This window comes from Phallusia mammillata, chromosome 7 (genome assembly GCF_965637545.1).
Source record: "Phallusia mammillata chromosome 7, kaPhaMamm4.hap1.1, whole genome shotgun sequence".
In the NCBI taxonomy this organism is placed as follows: domain Eukaryota; kingdom Metazoa; phylum Chordata; class Ascidiacea; order Phlebobranchia; family Ascidiidae; genus Phallusia; species Phallusia mammillata.
The window spans coordinates 23,310,440-23,331,170 of NC_137258.1; the positions used below are offsets into that span (position 1 = coordinate 23,310,440).

Below are 20,731 nucleotides of genomic sequence, written 5' to 3' on the forward strand. Positions count from 1 at the left end.
TTGTTTTGGTTTTCAAGCAGTGAACGTGTTTCCGGTTTTGAAGCGTTGAACGTGTTTCAGGTTTTCAAGCAAATGCAAACGAAACTAGTTAAAATTTTTGCGTACTGTGATGAATTAGCGTGAATTTAGGTCAATTATTGGTTCTACATGTTTCACTGTGAATTGTAATTGCATCCGGAAACATTCCTGCTTATAGTTAAGCTTATATGATGGCGTTGGACGTGGAAAAAATCAAAGAGCTCAGGGAGGAGTTGTCTGGAGTTTCCCCAGGTAACTTTTGGTTTGTTTCTAGATTATGGGAGATACACAAAAACACTTGATACAATTTTTCAATTATCAGGTTAATAGTTGAAGCATTTTCATAAATGTACATGCAAAGCCGAATATTGGAATTCTTATATTTATGTCAAATAAACAAAAACACATTTTCAAATTGTTATTTTCTTAAAAAAAGATTCTAGTTTTGTTAACTTTTGAAGTTAAATCAACGTGACCATGTTTGTTTTGAAAATGCTTAAAAGAGAGCCAATTTGAATTTTATGTAACTGTGATTAATAACTAAATGAACAGAAACTATTTAAACCACAACATAGTGATGTTGTTGACTTTAAACAGCTGGTAACATTTGTTTATTTTTCAGATAATATTCCATGTGATCCAAGGGATTACAACCGAATAATGCATGACGACAAATATGCAAACTGTTTTCTGTTGTGGAGGCAAGGAAATGTTGAACTTGCTTACAGCCTTGCTCTGGTTGTTTTAAAGTGGAGAAAGGAAAAAGAAATATATGGTAACATGTCAAAAATGATAAACAAAGGTTTTTGCAGAGGCTCCAGAGCCATGCAGAATAATGTGGAATAAACATAAAACTGCGGTGCTATTGTCAATGTTTAACATGCTGTTTACATAAATACTGACATTTGCTACAGATTAGTGCACTAGATTTTAATTAAATTTTCCTTTATTGCTGTTATAGATCTAAAAGCTGATGACTTTTCTGATGAAATTATAATGCGCGGGATTATCTACACCCATGGTAAAGCAAAGGATGGATCATTACTTGGTTAGTTGTAATAAATCATGTTGTAAAAGCTTATTCTGTGGCCAAATTACATTAACTTTTATGTCAGTATTGCTATGGTGGGGGTATATTGCTCAAATGGGGCCATTTTTTGGCAGCTTTTGTTGTGTTTTTGAGACTGGGTTCGTGAAATATTTGTTTTAAACATTTTTATATATTCTGGCATGAGTTTGTTATTAAAAAAGGCAAATTATAGTTTTGAAGAAAAAATAGGGTGTGCTTTGATGAGGGTTTTGGCAGTATGTATATGATAATTTGACCTAGCAACTCTGTTAGGTATCGTACTTAGTTACTCCTTAAAAAAAGCAAGAGGTACACAGAGTGTAAGATTTTATAATGTAACAGCTGTTTATTTGTCTTATTGCTTTGCATTGCAGTTTATTTTGTAACACGACAACAAACAAAGGACATAAAAGCACAGGTTCAAAGGTTACTAACAATGTGGCTTGAGCGAATCCAACAAGCATATCCAGGGCAATCCATCACATTTCTTCTCGATGTCAGCAAGTCGTCACTTGCTAATGTTGACCTGGGGGGCATCAAATTTATGCTCGAATGTTTTACAACCAACTTTCCTGGGATGTTAGGTTTGTTCAGTTTACTATAAAGTAAATATAGTGTACATTGCCAACCCCTGACATGCATGCAAAGGTTGTCATGCATGCCAATTGGTTTTCAACTTCCTTTATAAGTATGGTTTAAAATAATTGAAGGTTTAACATTGCTAGTGTTTAGTCTGTAATTAAATGGATAAAAATGCAGCTTTCTAATAGAAATAGGTTTTTTTCTTTTTGATTGACAGTAAATCTGACAAAAATGTTGGACACAATTATTACACACACAAATGTTGCCATAGCAGCTCACATGCTACTACATATTTTTGGTTTTAATCTTAAATGTTAGCAATCCTTACCCCAGACATACACCAGTATTTGTTGTACGTGTGCATGACTAATTTAAACACATATGCATGATGTTAAACAAGTGGCCATATACATAAGTATGTCATTTAATTCATTCAGTTACTGTTGGTGTTCCGTAAATTGCCTTTACTTCACTTGTGTTTTCATGCCAATATTTACAAATGTTTTATGCCAAACTTTTTAAGAATTGTAATTAAATAAGAATAACATCAGAAATAGTATAACTTAAGAGATTAATTACACTGTAGGAAATTAATGTAAAACAACAAATAATAGTTTTATTTGTTCTGAAGCAGTGATTCTCAAACACGACTCTTAGGGCTGCATGCAGCTCCCAACTACTTATTTTGCGGCTCGCACCAGACCTCAGAAAACCATCAAAAATTGCTATTTTTGCTTTCAAGGTAGTAATCTTTAGTGATTTTCGGAGGTCTCATTTTTTTGCGGCTCCTACCACACTTAAAAACTACCATTTAGCCCCGACAACTAAAAAGTTTGACTCTGTTCTGAAGTTTTAACGTACATTGTATTATTACAGAAAAAATTATCATTCTTGAAATGCCATGGATTATGAATGGTAAGTGTTAAATTAGCCATATATACTCTAGTTCGAATCAAAGACTTCACTTCCTAACAATATTCTATTACAGCAATATGGAAGGTGGTTAAACAATGGATGACCGAAAACCAGCGGAAGAAGACTGTGTTTTCTTCATTCAAAGATTTAAAACAATACATTGACCCTGATCAACTTCATCCTTATATGGGAGGCACTGTAAGTTGAACCTATTCATAACTTGCATTTTACTAGAAATATTTTTCATTTTCCGCAATTTTTTAAGTTCTTCTATAGAAACTAATTGCTTAATAATGTAAAGTTTTATTTGTGTTGCATTGCATTCAATTTGTTTGTGTGCATATCTACATCATAACCCCTCAATTTAACAATGACAGATAAATCCACAGTGTATCTTGCCCAAAGTAAAATCAAAAGCCCATTTCCATGCCTTGTATGCTGTACATGTCAGCTTTGTAGTAGGGGATCACCAGTTTGATCAATAATCAGCTAAACGCCGTTAGTAGGCCTGGCATACTATGCTTGCATTGTGACAATTGCATAAAAACATTGAATATGTTTTGTTTTTGTAAACATTTTTAGGATAACTGGGAATATTCCTATCCACCTTTTGCTGATGATATTCCTGATGTAAAACAACAATATCCAAATCCCAATGGCTCGATGTTTGAAGAGTGTGAAGGTGATTTGATGTAATCTTTATTGTCATCTACTTTATAGCTTAACAAATGTGGATTGCACATTTTTTACAATTTAAAACCAATGCTTTACACACATTTTTTACAATTTAACATTTTTTACAATTTAAAACCAATGCTTTACACATGAAAAACTCAAACCATTTCTAAAAGGGGTAAATTCTCCAAAAAGTGGTGGCCCAAAATTGTAAGATTGAGGCTGTTTCTTTGTAGTGTATAACTTTTTATTTACATGACATAACACTTTGATTGACATTTAATGATTCTTGGTAAGAAGTGTGCAATGTCATAATGATTCAGCATTTATTTCTCATTATTTTGCAAGGAACAGACAACTTTGAGGAAACAGTGGCTGAAGAGGAATTTGTGGTTGACGACCTTGAAATTACGGCGACCTCTCAAATCCCTGTTCCTCAGGACTCATCCAGTGTAATAATGGATGATCCGCAAGTAACAGTCTGCCCCGATTCGGAGCGTGCGTCACACCCCTCTGAATCTGTATCTGCGTTATATAATGGTGATAATATGACACAAGACAACATGGTTACTGAAGCAAAAGCTTTGGCACGAGAAACAACACCAAGAATTGTTTTAAGCGAGGCCAAAGAAGGTAAAGAACATGAATAAAAAATAATGTGATCACTGAATGTATGATTTCTATAGGTATCCTTTCCTCAATGGGGCACTTAATGATAAGCTGCGTACAATACGCACCGTTAGATCTCATCAGTGCAGCTGGTGACAAGAGATTGTCTATATGAGCTAATGTACTCCAGTTTGCAGACTCAATGATTTCATTAATTTTTGTTTTTGTAAGTTTTTTTCGACATGTTTAGTCAAAAAATAGTGTTTTAAACTTATGCTGACTTACACACTTGACAGATGGGTGTCTGGAATTAATCTCTGAAAGTTTTGACCTTGGTTAACCCTGCAATTTACTTAAACTTTTAAAAATTGTGAAGATTTTTATTTCATTTTTAATGTGTTTTTTTACAGCTAAATATTATAGCATATTGATAAACTTGTATTACATATTTGTGTGCTTTCTGTTTGAATAAATATTGAAAAAGTATTGTTTTGCTTTTTACCTGAATAAATGTTGGAAAGTTATTGTTTTTCTTTCAGTCTGAATAAACATTTACTTTAGCTGACTTATTTGTTGCAGAAACAGTCAACCGGGTTTCACAACAGAAAGTTGACACAGAAAATGAAATCAAGCTGGGAAATCTCCTTTCAATGAAGTGAGTTATCAATAAAGATTTAAACCCAACATCAGGCTTATAGGATTATGTTCTGATCCCAATAGGTTTATGCAGATCATATTTGATTACACACCAGCTGGACCAGTTGCCAAAACACATAGATAAAACACTATAGTTTTTTAAAAAAACTGTCTTGGTGATGTACTCTTTTTGTTTAGACAAATTATTTCTTTTATTCAAATATCTTTACAGCTTAAATAAACCAGCATAAATTAAACACTTTAACCTGACATTTCCTGTCTACTCTCAAAGTGCCTTTTTACTAGAGATGTACCGAATATTCGGTTTGCTGAATTTATTCGGCTGAATCAGCCACTTTTGCAAAGATTCGGTTTCTGCCGACTAATTTGTTGCGATTCGGCCGAAACCGAATCTTTTATGAACACACATTTGAAGCGATAAGCGTGTCTTTCCTGCTTAGTACCAACGAAAATCCTGTCAGTTATTATATTTTTTATCACATTATCGTTTTCCCCACTGCAGACAACTAAATAGTAATTCATTGCCGGGTTGGAAATTATACTTGAGGCAATGTTAAACCCCACAGAACTGAAATAAGGACGAAACACAACCATTCTGCACTAATTGCCTAGTAGATAAACTTATGTTTTCATGTCAAACGCGTACCGTACGACTTCGCGTGACGTCATAAATGATTCGTTTGGTTTCGGCCGAATTTATTCGGCAAAACCGCCGAATATTCAGTTTCGGCCGAATCGAAATTTTGCCGATTCGGTACATCACTACTTTTACTACCCGTTCATATGCCACAAAGCAAATACTGGAACAAATAGGAATATCACTGATGATGGCATGAACATTTGCCGAAACGTTGGATTAATAAAGCATGTTGCTTTTAAGTCTATTTGGGCCATTATTTTCCTCATTAAATAGAAATAGTTTATTGAATTTATTTGAAATAAGCTATAGTGTATGTACAATAGCAATATGTGCCAAGCCACTTTTGTAGTTTGAAGTGGCAATGGGTATGAATATATGTCTTTTGTTCTGTTGTGATCTGATGATAAACTGATGGTATTTTATTGGCTATTAATATAACAACCATAATATAATCAAAACATTTCAGCCCGATATCAGAAGTGGTATTCAGTGATGAAAAGAAAGATAAAGTTTCTGGTCGGTACCAATCCACAATCAATCTGACAAGTTTGACAAGTGATGATGTCTGTGTGGCCTTCAAAGTAAAGACAACATCACCTGAACGATATCATGTAAAACCTAGTTCAGGAAAAATCAATGCAGGTATTGTCATCAAATTTTTGTGTTGTTTTGTGCGTAGTATGTTATAATGTGTTTGTAACTAATGTCTTTGGTCCCTAATGTTGTGGTAAGGCTTAACAGCATAATATGTCATGATGATAATAAGAGTAGTTCCTCAAAATGTAATATGATGACCAATAATGATGATAATACTTGGCGTCAGTTTTTTTTTAAAGGTTTGGTTTGGGTGACTGCTAAGTAGTTTTAAGAGACCGCAAGTGCTTCATTTAAATACCTAAAAATAGCCATATTTGCTTAAACGAATTATTTATTAGGCTACTGGCAAATTTTGGGAAACCGCTGGAGAAATTTGGGGGACCGTTTCGGTCCCCAAAAACACCTTAAAAAAACACTGCTTGGCGTTATTGCAATTTTATTTTAAATTACTCATAAGCTGTGTTTTTGTTATTAAGCCAATTGACAAATGAGCTTTTAACCCAAGAAGTGTACACAATAAACCTTGGTTAATCTGGTCTCATTTGGACTAAAAAATTAGTCCATTTGATTCTAAGATGTGGATTACCCAATGTCGGTTAGTTAAAGCCTTACCACATTACAAATCAGTTGTACCTTAAGTTTTGTCCGAATTAGGCGAAGATCTGGATTGACCGAATATGTTTAAATTTAGGTTTAGTATATAATATAAAACTATCAAGATCGTTTTTCCAGATGGTTCAATGACCATTCGAATCAGTTTGGCTCCTGGAAGTGAAGAAAAAGTTTCAAAGGATCGATTTTTGATCCTTTACCAAACTATAGAAAAAGATGAGGACATCGCTAGTTTCTGGCGAGAACACACAAGCAAAGATTCAAGAAACGAATACAGGTTAAGATTCTTTTTGAATATGACACTGAACATGCTTTTATGATTAAAATATATTTGTTCTATATAAGATGGCTAACTGATTTAAATCTGGAAATAACTTTTAACTTGTGATACAGGTTAACTAATAATATGTATTACCGATTTCTTTTGAAATTACAGTTCAAAAAGTGTTAAATTTATGGGATTTCCAACAAAATGTTAATATTGTGTTGGCACACACACATATATATATATATATATATTCCATTGAGGATGTGCTTCAATGCTAATGTTTGGGTTATAAAAAATTCAGAAAAATGACAAGTACTTTCCTAGAAATTTCTGTTGTCATCCTGTCATTTTCTGAAAATATTGATTTTTAAACAAAGAAATAATAATTTCACTTCCTTTGGTATTTTTTATGAAGTGTAGTGTTGCTGGTTGTTAATCATTTCTCAGTTATAGGGCTTAACATAGTTCTGGTTAAGTTAAATAATGTGTTGATATGATATGTTTGTAAATTTGTTTGTAATGTGATTGTTAATCCTAACAGCACTATTTGTCAAGAAAATTGCCCAGTTAATCTCGTAACTGGGTTTAATTTCTTAAATGAAACATGGCAAATTGATTATAAGAGTAACTGGTTTAACCTGTATCTTTTGCATATTACTGTCAGTTTTTGCACACCTGTACTAAAGATAGACTGATATGATTTTTTAGGCCTATACTAATTATGTTATGTGGACCAATAGCTGACATTGTATTTGCAGTATAGGTCCTAAATTTGTACGTTTTCAATGGCAAAACTCCAACATTGTTTAAAATGTGACTGTTAGGTGATTTTTTTAAGTTTTAGCTGAAAAGTCGTGCTTAGTTATAGTTAAAACAACTTAACCGTGTAAAAATTGTGCTAACGAAACACCAGAGCATCAAAGCTTTTGACATTGATCTGCCTTGAAATTATCACTAATCTGTACAACTTCTTTTGTTTTGTAGACTCCGAGTGAAATTCAACTCAACGTCTTTATCCAGTGAACCAAACATGGTGGTTCCCCAAGCTGTCAATAATAATAATTTAATTCATAAATCCATTGGAAAAAGTGATTCCTCTCATGACCAACTTTTCAAACTTTCAAAAGAAGTTTCTTCATTAAGACGCCAGGTTCATTTTAAATCCAAAAACTGCTAAGCACTAAATTGATAAACCTCAAAAATCAAAACAATACATGCTTACTTTGATTTAAATTTTACCTAGAATTAAAAAAAGAAAAAAAAACCTTGCATGAGATTTGCACTCTTAACCTAATGACTGTAATTTTGACCGATGACATTTGTAGGTGCAAGCCTCAGATGAAAATGTCAACTGGTTGCGATCGAAGCTTCAAATCTCTCTTTTCGCCCAGGGATTGCTCCTTCTTCTGCTCTTATTTGCTCTTCACAAACTATCAGCAATCAGCTCCGCAATTGAAATAGGTCTGTTGCACAATGGGGAAAGTACCCAGAATTCCGCTTGCCACGCTCAGTCAAATTCACCAGGTTAAGGAATGGTTTAGGAAATTCACTTTGGCTTTGAATATTTCATTTTTGTCAATGAAATATGGTGCAAAATGGGCAAAAATAGTTGATGTAGCAAAACAATTGCATTGCTTACCATTTAAAGGCAACATTTGTTGCACATTCCATGCTGTTTAAATGTTGCATTGTCACATTACCAGTCCGATGAGTTAATGTTACTAAAATGCAAGTTTGTGAAGTCCCACGCTTTAACATGCAGTCAGAGTAGTTTTTTCACATACTGTATAGTCAGTCATATCTTTTTAGACTCCGACTTGGGTGATTTTTGTTAAAAACTGCAGTAAATTATGCCAGGTGAACATAAAGTCTTTGTTTTGAGTTTTAAACAATTAAAATTGAATTGAAAGCTTTTTAACTGCCTCTACAACCTTGCTACAGCACATTTAATTGCACATAAGTGTTCTGGCAGCAACAAAATAGTGTTGTTTATTCTAAAGCTTAAACAACCCTTAAATTGAAAGCTGGTTGTGGTAAAAAAATGGTTCTGATTGAATGTTTGTTTGTTTTTAGTATTAATGTCCAGTTGGATCATTTTGTGGTGTATACATGTAAGCATTCCACTTTTTCTTCCTTGAAAGGGTAAATTTCCATAATTACTGTGCACATTTTGTGTAAGCTACCTTTATGTATGTTTCATATAGTTTTGTTGATAATCTGCAAAAATAACCTTACTTATAATGCCACAAAAACCTAATCCAGAAAATCATCAAATGGCATAAGCTATTGCTGCCAGGCATAATATCGAGTTTATAGAGCTCTTCTCACATTCAGTGTTATTTACCCTGATGAAGACGACCTGTATAGGACGTTGAAATGTCAGAATACCTTACTTTTGCCAGAATAGCTCTATAAACTTGATTAAAACCTCAGTTTTAGTCTAAAAAGTCTGGTTTAATGACTAACTAATTTTCCAAGCTTTTTATGCTATTATACAGAATATGCGATTAACCTGGATCTTAATAAGTGATAGGCAACAGTTGAAGATCTCTATTCATTAAAACAGATTGTCAATGAACTGGCCATAATTATTGGCTTTGCCACAAAGATATCATACACTTTTATTTAAGCCCATTATTCTTTTGGCAGCATTTTACTTCCTTGCAATTGAATTTTGACATGTGGCAGTCCGGTTTATTGTTTTTACATTTGTTATGTCCCATATGTGTTGTGCTTGTTGCAACCACCGTGATTATACACTTCATAAATTAACAGTATGCAGCAAAAATATATTCCTCATTTTTACTGAATGGTGAAGCTATTTTAACCTTTTACTTCAGTTTTAATGTGCCATAACTTTAGCCCAGTGGCATGTTACTCCGATTTTCGCTTTTGTACTAGATTTTATCAGATTGAGATTCATTTTATAGTGATTCCATTTTCTGAAATGTGCAATTAGTTTTTCACCAACAAATAAAAACAGTTTTTGCTTCCAATCTCTACTCAAATCAATTTATGCCCAATATGGGTACGAAAGTTTCCAGTCAAAACACTTTTCTTTAGTTTTCAAGCTTGCCCACTAATAAAAAAAAACAAATCTTTATTGCACATATATGGTTTAATTGCATAATATTACTATGCATGATATCAGTATCAATGTAAAACATAAACAGAATATTCACTATTTGTGACGACAACGAAGGTGCTTTCATTTAGTAGGTGGGTTTTATTGCATCTTTTTACTGCCCCTTGTAATGGTTTAGAATTTCTTGTTTTTTCTTTTAGTGTGGAGACTTGTTACCATGCCAACCTGGTTGTTCACATCTGATTTTTCCTACCTTCGTGGACTACCCACTGATCGACCACTAATTATTGCTCATAGAGGCAGTTCAGGTATCAAATATTCTTTATTTTTGTACTTTTAGTCTAGTACAGTGGTTTTTAACCTTTAGCCGTGACCCCTGTGGGGGCCGTTTTCGATTTTACTTTCGATAAACAAAAAACAATGCAAAAAACGTTTATTGGCAAACAAAGTTAGATTTGGTTACTGAAATTGGCCACACGATGAAAAGGTTGAAACCCACTGTTACCCACAATTTCACAATTACTGCTTTCTGTTTTGGTTGAAATTTGCTTAAATGCATTGTTAGGTTTTGGTATTACACACTTAACTTGTGGTAAAAATACATATTGCATAATATCAAAACCAAAAAGTGTAGTAAATGTAACAAAAAACACTAAAAAAAGCTAAAAGCGAAACATTGTTTTCCTTGGTTATCAGTCAACAACACCAAATATATTTGAATGACCTAAATAATGTCATCAACTCTTACATGATTTTTACCAAAACTACCATGTAACACTTGGAATCTTCACAGGCATGCTGCCAGAACACACAGTAGCAGCTTACCAACTTGCTGTACAACAAGGTGCTGACATCATTGAATGTGACCTTGCTATTACTAAGGTCAGTGTGATAACCATGTGTTCACATGACTCCCAATGTAATTTGCCAATACTGTCGCTACCCGCTGACAAATCATAGTGGTAACCAACGTAATGCAAAACTAGTAATGAGGCTTTTATGTTGTGAACTAGAAAAGAAATCAACTTTAGGTACCTTTTCGTCATATGTGTAAATTTGAGAAAAGTACAAATTGTGTCTAATAAACTTAACGGTAGACGTAAAAATAAAATACATAGAGTAAACCTCAGTTAGACCGGACCAGTTGGGACCAAAAAAGTTGTCCGGATTAGATGAAGATTCGAAATAATCGATGTCAATTGGTTCAAGTCTTACCACATTACAAATCATTTGTGCCTTAAGTTTTGTCCGAATTAGGCGAAGATCCGGATTAACCGAGGTTTACTCTATTAAATAAATAAATGATTAAAAGTTTTAAAAGCTTTCTGAATTAAACATTAATTTAATTTTAGGTGTTTTATTTCAGGATTTAAAATTGATTTGTTCGCACGATGCGTTTCTGAGTCCGACCACCGATGTCAAAAGTCGTCCGGAATTTCGAAACAAGTTGACAACACGAACTATAGCTGGAGTCAATTACACGGATTATTTTACTGTGGATTTTACACTACAAGAAATTATGCGTCTAAGAAAGGTGAGGCAGTTTAAATCCTAAATAAATGCCTTCAATGTTTAAACAATGCCTTAATGTGTTGCTCACAATGAGTCCGCCGTCGAGCTGTCTGTTTTATTGCAAGTCCGTTGAATCATTTCAAGTCATGGGGTTCTGGTGACTTTAAATTGTTCAACCCTTTAGGTTCCGTTAGGTTAAAGCAATGTCGCTCAAGTTTCTAGTTAAACGAAACACAAGGTGGTTGCGCTAACCCAGTGGTTCCCAACCAGGGGGGGGGGGGATTTTGAAATTTGTAGGGGTGAATTTGTGTCACAATATTAATCTCTCACTGGTTGTCTGTGCTATGTGTTATTGCTGCATTTGCCATATATGAGGTAAGAAAAAGAAAGTTCTCGTATAATCGAGAAAAGACAAAAAAAGACAGAGCTTCGCACTTGTTTACGAATTATTGTGCAAACGATATTTTAGCAAACTAAATTTGGAGGGGGGAATTAGATTTGAATATCGACTGAAGGGGTGCACTGGACCAAAAAGGTACTCGGCCATGTTGGCGATTAATTGCTGTTGTTTGACCATGCATGCACAACAGTTCCTTTCATCATTGTCAAGTTTGAAATAAAATCCTATTTTTTGGTAGATTCAGCGTTTTTCCTTCCGTGATCAATCCTACAACGGCTGGTTTCCCATGGCAACCTTCGACGATTACGTCAGCATTGCAAAGAATCAATCGAACACGCGAACGATTGGAATTTACCCCGAAACGAAAAATACAAAGTTTTATAACCAGGTAAGGTCAACAAAATAGGTTAAAAATACTGTGTCATGTGACAAGCCACGGTTTAAGGTGAAATAAGGAAATTAGGGGAAAATTTGGGGCGATTTTAGGCTTGTCGAAAATATAGGCAGTGGTGGAATTCACATTTTTTGTCAGCCGGTTCTGTCACAAAGTCATATTTTTCAGTCGGTTCTGTTACAAAAGTCCATTGACAGTAACCAGTAATGCTAACCGGTTCGCTGATCTCATAAAATCACGTGAGACAGTTCTATGGAACCGGTGCGAACCCACCCCTGAATATAGGGTGCATCAAAAATTTACGTAAAGTTTTGTTGTGAGATTTTCATGCAACAACAGAAACATGGCGATGCTACCTATTAAGTAAGCTGAAATGCAATGCTAATAAGTAAAAACGCGTTTAAAGTGCAAAAATGTCTGATGTAGTGTATAGATACCGTACAAGCCACCAAAACACGGTTTGTCAACTCAATATTGTACTGTGGGGCTTTTTGTCATACATTTTGAGACGCCGTGTCATTTTCTAAAATAATTTGAAAGCAAAAAGTTTGAATCGAAAAACTAACTGATGAAAAAAGTGAATTGGAAACTTTGTTAAGAGGCAATAGCGTGTGTCAAAATACAACCACGATCCAAATGTCAAAAAAAGTTGTCAACAATTAAACGTACTCGATAATTTTCGCAGATAATCAGAAAACGAGGACAAACCACATCCATGGAAGAGCTCCTTCTCGCTTCACTGCACAAGCATGGTTACGTCACAAAGGACGCTCCTTGCCTGATACAATCCTTCTCCTTATCCAGTCTCCAATATATGTCGCCTGAAACCGACCTTCCGCTCATCCTACTTACCCACGATACCTTTTCGGATGAGCAGCTGGTCAACATTTCTCGAATTTGTTACGGAATCGGGGTCGACAAGAAATTGATTGTTGAGTTGAAGGAAAATAAAATATGGAAAAGGCTTCCCTTGGTACAACGGGCTCATAATGTTGGTTTAAAGGCAAGTTTTTCTGAAGTTGTAAGGTTGTCGGTTCGAATCCCAAGCCGGTTTGTGGATTATTTTTGGTAAGGTTGTGTGATCCAAAGCAAAAAAATGTTTGTACTTTAGTAAAAATTGCAGTCCTTGTTATAAGGTATCACGGAAAATTAATGGAAAAAATGGTTTATTTAGCTGTTTTTACCAGGGTTGTATGCTGGTTTAACCCATATAGTATTTAAATATATTTCCTGATAAGGCTCGAAAACAATTTACGGAATAAACCAATAGGCAGATAGGCCCGCATATAGATCTACGGAATATATGGTGGTGTGTAATTAATCAGTACATGCCCTGTATGCATATACATATTCCTGTAAAGTAAGTGAAAATACTTTGCATGCATCTGATTTGGAAATCTCAAGGTTTGTGTTTTTAAGTCCAATCCCGCTTGACTTACAACTCTATTTTTGCTTGAAAAATGACCATTCAAATATAAAACGTCTTTTTCATTCTCAGGTGCACGGCTTTACCTATCGCAACGAGTACATGTATTTGGCTTGGGACTATGGTGAAGACCCTTACATGGAATACAAACAATTCATTGGCATGGGAATAGATGGCCTCTTTACTGATTTTGCTTTATCGCTCTCAAATTATATGCATCATGAAATGAAACCGTAAATACGGTTAACCACAATTTTTTTCAGGCTTTTTCGAAGATTTAATTTTCCCTTATAAGTTTACTTTTCTTTTTCCAAAATAATTCCAGAAAAAAACAACGTTGCATAGACAAAGTGTTGGTTGCTTACTGCTGGCTTTGTCAACAAAATAGTGCTAACAGTTCTGTACTAAACATATGTTGTTGTTTTTTTTCTTTTAAAAAAGTTTAAAACTTATGCATCCTAATATGTCAGATTTAACCCCTTATTTTAAGCCCATTGTAACTTAAAGTTTAGGCTTTTAATGCATTTCTGTACGTTGCTTGTAGGTGCTGGGTGCTTAGCAGTCCTTTTTAAGTCTCATCAGACTGTTGCGACGTACTTTCGTATTCCTGTTGCTACTTAGTAATGTAAAGTCATTTTTAACAAATGAAATTGCATTACAATTCTTCATTCAGTTATTGTCACCAAAGCTCATGACTTCGGCTAAAACAGACCGTCATGGAACGAATAATTGAACTGCTTGGTGCAAGCGGTCTGCTCGGTTCTGCGCGATTATATATGTTCTCATTGTGGTTCCCAAAGGTCTCTTGATTATCAAAAATTTAATGACTTACGTATTTAAAAAAATCGAAGATCGGAAACCGCTACTCAAGTGCGTCACAGTCAGTAACTGTAAGTCTACTTGATTGCTTGCTTTATTCAAGTTTATATTTATACATCAATGTACGTTCTTGCATTGTTGAAACTGTGTCAGTGTATAGTATTACGGTTCTAATCAAATGTACCAAATTACTACACATCCGTTTATTTAGCGGCTTTTATGTGCGTCGTACTTTACTAGTTCCTTCCCTTCCTAGCATCCTAGATAAAATCAATTAGGAGTGTTTCGTTTGCGTGGTTTTGTTTCAATGCGTGTGAAAACAAGTTTTCTCCAGAATGTCGTTTTCTCGTCAAAACAGATTTTTAACGTCAGCATTCACTAATGCGGGAAAATTTTTCCCCAATGAGGAGGTTTAAAACCTTTTGGAAGAAAATCTATTTTTTTGCAGGTGATCTTTTGCAAAAATTCAGCACGTTTTGTTTGTTATATTTTTACCCTCTGTGGGCGGGCAATGAATGCTCACAACGATTCGAGCTGCCTGTTGTATTGCAATTTCGTTTTTAGCGGCTTTTATAGTTCTCCCATCGTACATGAATTTGTTTAATATGGCGCTATCTCAAAATACTTTGCAGTACCGGGGGTTTGAAATTGTCTTTTTTTACGTTTTCTCTGAACCATGAAGGGCCACTTTTGGTAAATCCAGGAGGACCGCAAAGAAGAAACCCTTCTGTATCAAATGAACGAACTTACTTAAAGTAATATTATCACAAAATACCGTTTGAATAGCGGTCTTTCTTTTCCAACCTTTTTAACCGTGTTTCCGTTCATTAGCAACAGATGGTTACACAAAATCCACGACCAAACAATATTTTCAGACTCTCAAGAGCTGTTAAGCTGAACAATGGTAACCCTGTAACCCTAACAGCTGATGCAAACACCATCAGTTACACACCCAGAAAACTGATAACATACATTATAACTTAGTGGTACAATGTTTAAGCTGTCCAAACTGCACAGCAAACATTATTTGTTGGCTCCCAATGTTTGTGACGTGTGCATTCTGCAAACCAACAGTCAAAAGGTCGGCCATATTGACTTGCGCCCTTTTTTCTCGGACCGCTTGTGCCCATTCGAAGGCCATAAACACAGTTAAGTAAATTTTGCATTGCACTCTGTGGTTCTTATGTGTTGCTTGTTGTTGCTGCCTCCAACATGAAATGTAAGTTTGAACAGGTTTAGTATGGTTGATAAAATAATCAAATTTATATTGTAGCCTATGCTTAAGCTTGTGCATTGTAGACACCCACAATAGCAAAACTTTTACCAATTGTTGTTTATGTTATTATTATTACTAAAAAATGCTAGTGTTCTAGCCTTTATTGTTTTTGACTGAGTCACTTTATGTTCATATCGCAGTGCGAATGTGTTTTAATTCAAATTTTACGTAGGCAATGTTTGAAAGTTGTTTATGTTTACAAAAATAATCCTGTTGCATATATTCATGTACTTTTCACATTTGTAATTTTACGTTACAAACAGTTTCTGCCTTTTATTGCAGGTTTGTTTTATCTTTTCTCGGTTTTCGCCGTCGTATATTCCGCTGATCGAGTGTTTGATGGATTGCCAACGGACAGACCCCTCATAATTGCTCATCGTGGGAGCTCGGGTAAAAAATAATTCCATAAGTTTTGCAAATTAGGTTAAACAAAGCACTAAGATAGTCAAGTTCTCGAAGAATAGCAAACTTTATTATTACTACTTAACAACTCAGTTACAATACTACCCTAAGTAAAATGTGAAGTTTTTGTTTCAAAAATCTGCTTATCACACAACAAATATATTTTTTCCGCATCGTATTGTGGTTTAAAGCTGCTCTAGTATTGCGCATGTTTCGTACATAGGGTGCGCTAGATATTTTAAAGCTTTTAAGTAGGCTAAGCATGAGATGCATCAAACCGGCTTTTGAAAATTCGGAAAATCAAAAAAAAACTTGAAAAAGAACGTGTGTTTTAATGCAAGTAAGTTGTCGGACTACAAAACACATTTTATTGTAAAAAAACTGTGCAAAACTCAAAATTTGCTGGAAACATTGTACTGTGTATTTAAAAACATATCTGTGTTTCGTAGGGATAGCCCATTTTCGAACTATCCATTCCTCCCCATAAGACGAAAAACAAATATAACATAAAAAATTATAGCAATTTGAAATAGACCTTATAATTAGGGATGTCCATTTCAGAATCCTTTACAACCGGTTCCTAATGTGAACCGGGTCCAAATTATAATGGGCATAATAATGTAACATTTTCAATGTAAAATTTATTTTACTGTTTTTATTAAATTCCTCCCCTGAAGTCACAAAATTCCTCCCTAGGGAGGAATTCCTCCCCGGTTGGGAACCACTGGCCTATATTAAATGTATGACGTTTAATTTGGTTGTGAAACTTTATGCCAAAGGTTTTCAGCCTGGAATAAATATTAAAACTTTACGGGTTGAATGAAACTTTTGTTTTTGCGATCGGTTTATTAAAAAAGGTCGTCGGTTTTGGTATCAAGATATTGTAGTTTTAAACAAACTTAGTAGAACAGTTTATATGAGCTCTATGGCACAGTTAACTTAATAATCAACGTACCGCGTTTTTAATTTCAAACTGGTGTAAAGCAACTGTGTAAATATTTACTTAACTCTGCAATTATGCCGAACCCGTGCAGCTCGTTCAATTTGCGTCAGTTTATTTGTAGGAATGCGACCCGAACACACAGTTGCTGCTTACGAACTAGCAATTGAACAAGGAGCTGACATCATCGAATGTGACGTCTCCCTCACCAAGGTAACCGGTGACGTAATTTACGAATGGTTATTGAAATTGTCAAAAAAGTTTTTTTTTGTTAAAATGGAGACACAATTTTGAAAGCATTTTTTGACAATGTTATGGCACCGGTGTATTTTTTGCGTAAACATCGCAGGTTAATTATAAAAATTGCAAATCGATTTTTTTTCATCGCACCGATTTTCTTATTTTCCGGTGCCAAATTCCGACAACCGGATTCGAACCCGGTCGATAATAGGCATTGTGACGTCACTAACACAGGATCGCGATGTCCCGAAATAGTTTAATCCTCGGCCTGACCTTAAGTCACGTGATGTGTCAACGGTGTCGCCATGACGACTGCAAAACAAGTTTTCCAATGACGGTCGTTAATGCACGTGATTGACAGATTAGCTTGTTGTGAAATTCGGCAAACTTTTTCTTGTGGCCAAAACTTAAATAGGAAACCGGGTAATTGGGTCATTGCAGTGTGTACAGGCTGATGGTGCCCGTTCTACAAAAATGCGCATATAACCGAACCGCAAATTACGATTTTCTAAAAACCCGAACCGGAGTTGAACCCCATATTTTGTTTGGCGTTGGACCCGAACCGGAACTGAACCAGCAAAACATGAACAGCTGTTTTATATTTTATGATTTAATTTCAAAACAACGCATTAAACAATACGCAAGATAACACTACAGGGCGTGTCAAAAATAACAGTGCACAGTCAAAATTCTTTTGGAGTTTAATAAGGCCAGGTAGATGATGGGTAGAATTAAATTAAAAAGAATAAGAGTTTGAGCCGGTTTAAAAACCGCAAACCAGTTCAAACCGGATAATTTGCCCAAACCGGAACAAAAGCCGAACCCGAAAACAAACACTTTCAAAAACCGGAACCGAACCCGAACCCTTTAAAACAAAACCAAGTGAACCCGAACCGAACCTGAACCTATATGACAAGCGGTTCGACTCCCTGGATTCCTCCACCCAATATTCGTGAACCTTCAAGAGGCTAAGTGACTGGTTTGGGGTTAATTGCAAATACATTTTAAACCTTTTTAGCTGCTCAAAATACTCTTTTGCGCAGGTTTATATTGACCGCTTGTTGAATTTTAATTTGGAGGCTGATACAAAAACATTGTAAACAGTTTCTTTCATCTTATTTTAATAACATAGCCTGAGCATGTAGGAACAGTACTGCAAGCTAACAGCTGTCGAATTAAATACTCACTGATTGTTTTGTTTTTTCACCTTTTTGCCTTGGTCAGGACTTGCAGTTGGTTTGCACACACGATGTTACAATCAATTCCACCACAAACGTCCACGAACATAGAGAATTCGACGACAGAATTCAAACTTACGTTGTTGAAGGAAGAAGTGTGACGGATTATTTCACGATTGACTTTACATTGGATGAACTGAAAACTTTACGAAAGGTAAACGTCATTCTTTGCGAAATTATCTACAATTTGTGCCTATCTATACTTTGGTATCTATTGGCAAACAAATCTACCATTGAGATCATCAGATTTTATCCCAGCTTTCTGACAGAACCCAACGTGCATCTTAATTAGAAACATGTTTAAGTGCTTCCAGTGCAAAACTGATAACAATGGCGTATGAGTATAGTTGAAATCATTAGTACTTGCTTTTTCCACGTTTGCATGTAGGAGCACAGTTACATTTCTTTGGCTTTCTTGCGAATCGAGTTTAAAACTTTATTCCTAGGACTTGTACCTCGGTCAAAATATTCAAAAATACCTTATACGCGGGAATTTTTGTTTGTCTCACAAATGTCACTTAACAGGTTCAACAAAACTCACGCCGCGACCAGTCCTACAACGGGGAATTTCCCCTAGCAAGTTTTGACGATTACGTAGCGGTTGCCAAGGGCAGCGACAGGACTGTAGGGATTTACCCTGAGACGAAGAGTCCGCCTTTTGTGAATGGGATTCTACAGAGCCGCAATCACACGACAACGTTTGAAGATATTCTCCTAGAAGCTTTGGCCAAACACGGATACACAAGCCCAACTTCGCCCTGTTTCTTGCAGTCTTTTCACCCACCAAGTTTACAATACATGGCACCTAAGACCCCCTTGCCTTTGATTTACTTAACTGGCACAAGCCTGACTGATAATATACTATCAGAAGTTGCCACGTACTGCTACGGGATTGGTCCAACTAAGAACGCTATAGTGAGAGTGGTGAATGATAACATTGTGGAGGAAACTGATTTTGTTGCAAGGATACACGCTCATGGCTTAAAGGTACGTACTAAGCGTTGAAATACTAGTTTAAACTGGTTTAGTGTTTATTTTCATGTTCAATTAGCGCGGGTAACACCTGAAGATTTTAACGAGTCCGCCATCGAAGTATTTTACTGCTTTTTTCTCTTTAATTGTTTTTCTCTGTAAAAATGTTTTACTAAGGTATAAGAACTCACATCAAAAAACTTTTCCAAAAACCGATAGATTTAAAAGCGTGAGCGCCTGACCTACATACAGACATAAAAATCCTGATCGGGTTCGTGTCCTGGGTTCGAACCCCGTGAAAAACAAATTCTTTTTGTACAAATTCTGATGGTTAGGGTTGGGATGAGGTTATAACCAGAATAGCAATAAAACCAATCTTACAAATGTAATTCCTTACATAATTTCACCTATTTTCTCTGTGGAGTTCCTATGTTAGTATACTCTAAGCTATAGCTCCACAAAGAGGTCCAGGCAGGGTTAGAACCAACAACCTCAAGTGTTGAGCTAACTCGCTCAGTTTCATTAGCAATGGAATTAATTTCTTTAACAGTTGCAACCTGCAGGTCTGTAATTGAAATGGCCCGAAACATTTGTACCACAATTTTAAAACTGTTTTCTGTGTGGCTGGTAACAGCAGAAAATTAACCACATACTATAATGTCTTCAGGTCCACCCTTACACATTTCGCAACGAATACAACTACCTGGCATGGGATTACGGCGCAGATCCGTATAAGGAATACGAAAGGTTCGTTAAAATCGGAGTGGACGGTTTCTTCACTGATTTTCCGTGGTCACTTTCAAATTACATGGAACTGACAACCGGTGGTTCCCCTCACGTGCGACCGTCTTTTTATGTTTTACTTTTGGCTATAGTCAGCTGTGCGCTTGTTTAATCAACTAGTTTCGTTTGTTATTTGACGTACACATTCCCCCACAGGAGCTCGCTCCTTTTCCTGCTTGAAAGCTCTGTGAATTTCTTTTTAAATATTTTTAAGGTAATTACATTAAGTAAAGTAGCTGGGCTCTTTTGTTTATTGCATCTGAAAAATCCATAGAATTGCAGTCAAAAATAAACGCTTATATAGACTTTCTTTGGCGTGTGTTGGATATTGAAGAAGGGCTGCTTTCTCTACATTACGATTTTCATTCTTCGAATGTTTTTCGAGAGAAATGTGTTTTACATTCAGTGGAAACCCCAATTAGAACTTGAAGATACAGAACTTGAAGCATTTATTTGATGTAATGGATTTTACATACCTTTGAAAGTTCAAAGTTCAGCGGCAGGTTTTTTTTTCAAGGTTTGGTTTGGGTGACCGCTAAGCAGTTTTAAGAGACCGCAAGTGTTTCATTTAAATACCAAAAAATAGCCATATTTGCTTAAAC

General features: G+C 35.4%; 2 protein-coding genes across 4 annotated transcripts; both read left to right on the plus strand.

The window, feature by feature from the left end:
* The first annotated feature begins 1 nt into the window (after nucleotide 1).
* LOC145238044 (uncharacterized) lies at nucleotides 2–14,918 on the plus strand. Of its 2 annotated transcripts, none has more exons than XM_080101080.1 (19): nucleotides 2–270; nucleotides 641–793; nucleotides 980–1,066; nucleotides 1,462–1,671; nucleotides 2,546–2,584; nucleotides 2,658–2,782; nucleotides 3,167–3,266; nucleotides 3,608–3,892; nucleotides 4,448–4,523; nucleotides 5,632–5,807; nucleotides 6,495–6,651; nucleotides 7,627–7,792; nucleotides 7,968–8,103; nucleotides 9,928–10,035; nucleotides 10,521–10,609; nucleotides 11,094–11,261; nucleotides 11,878–12,027; nucleotides 12,719–13,036; nucleotides 13,532–14,918. In XM_080101080.1, the coding sequence occupies exons 1-19, from the start codon at nucleotides 207–209 to the stop codon at nucleotides 13,694–13,696; spliced, it is 2,772 nt and encodes a 923-aa protein (XP_079957206.1). In that variant the 5' UTR covers nucleotides 2–206; the 3' UTR covers nucleotides 13,697–14,918. The 2 variants fall into 2 exon arrangements, with proteins under 2 accessions (XP_079957206.1, XP_079957208.1); XM_080101082.1 differs by having other exon boundaries at nucleotides 3,614–3,892.
* A 76-nt stretch (nucleotides 14,919–14,994) lies between these two features.
* LOC145238045 (uncharacterized) lies at nucleotides 14,995–20,439 on the plus strand. 2 transcript variants are annotated; one of them, XM_080101083.1, is made up of 6 exons: nucleotides 14,995–15,426; nucleotides 15,837–15,944; nucleotides 17,021–17,109; nucleotides 18,361–18,528; nucleotides 18,900–19,361; nucleotides 20,014–20,439. In XM_080101083.1, the coding sequence occupies exons 1-6, from the start codon at nucleotides 15,270–15,272 to the stop codon at nucleotides 20,239–20,241; spliced, it is 1,212 nt and encodes a 403-aa protein (XP_079957209.1). In that variant the 5' UTR covers nucleotides 14,995–15,269; the 3' UTR covers nucleotides 20,242–20,439. The 2 variants fall into 2 exon arrangements, with proteins under 2 accessions (XP_079957209.1, XP_079957210.1); XM_080101084.1 differs by lacking the exon at nucleotides 14,995–15,426 and adding an exon at nucleotides 15,434–15,497.
* Nucleotides 20,440–20,731: the final 292 nt, after the last annotated feature.

Coding starts and splice junctions, on each gene's coding strand:
- LOC145238045 (XM_080101083.1), top strand. CDS start 15,270: ATGTTTAAGCTGTCCAAACTGCACAGCAAACATTATTTGTTGGCTCCC. Junction 15,945..17,020: donor TGCTCATCGTGGGAGCTCGG/GTAAAAAATAAT, acceptor GTTTATTTGTAG/GAATGCGACCCGAACACACA. Junction 18,529..18,899: donor AACTGAAAACTTTACGAAAG/GTAAACGTCATT, acceptor GTCACTTAACAG/GTTCAACAAAACTCACGCCG.
- LOC145238044 (XM_080101080.1), top strand. CDS start 207: ATGATGGCGTTGGACGTGGAAAAAATCAAAGAGCTCAGGGAGGAGTTG. Junction 271..640: donor GTTGTCTGGAGTTTCCCCAG/GTAACTTTTGGT, acceptor TTTATTTTTCAG/ATAATATTCCATGTGATCCA. Junction 4,524..5,631: donor GGAAATCTCCTTTCAATGAA/GTGAGTTATCAA, acceptor AAAACATTTCAG/CCCGATATCAGAAGTGGTAT.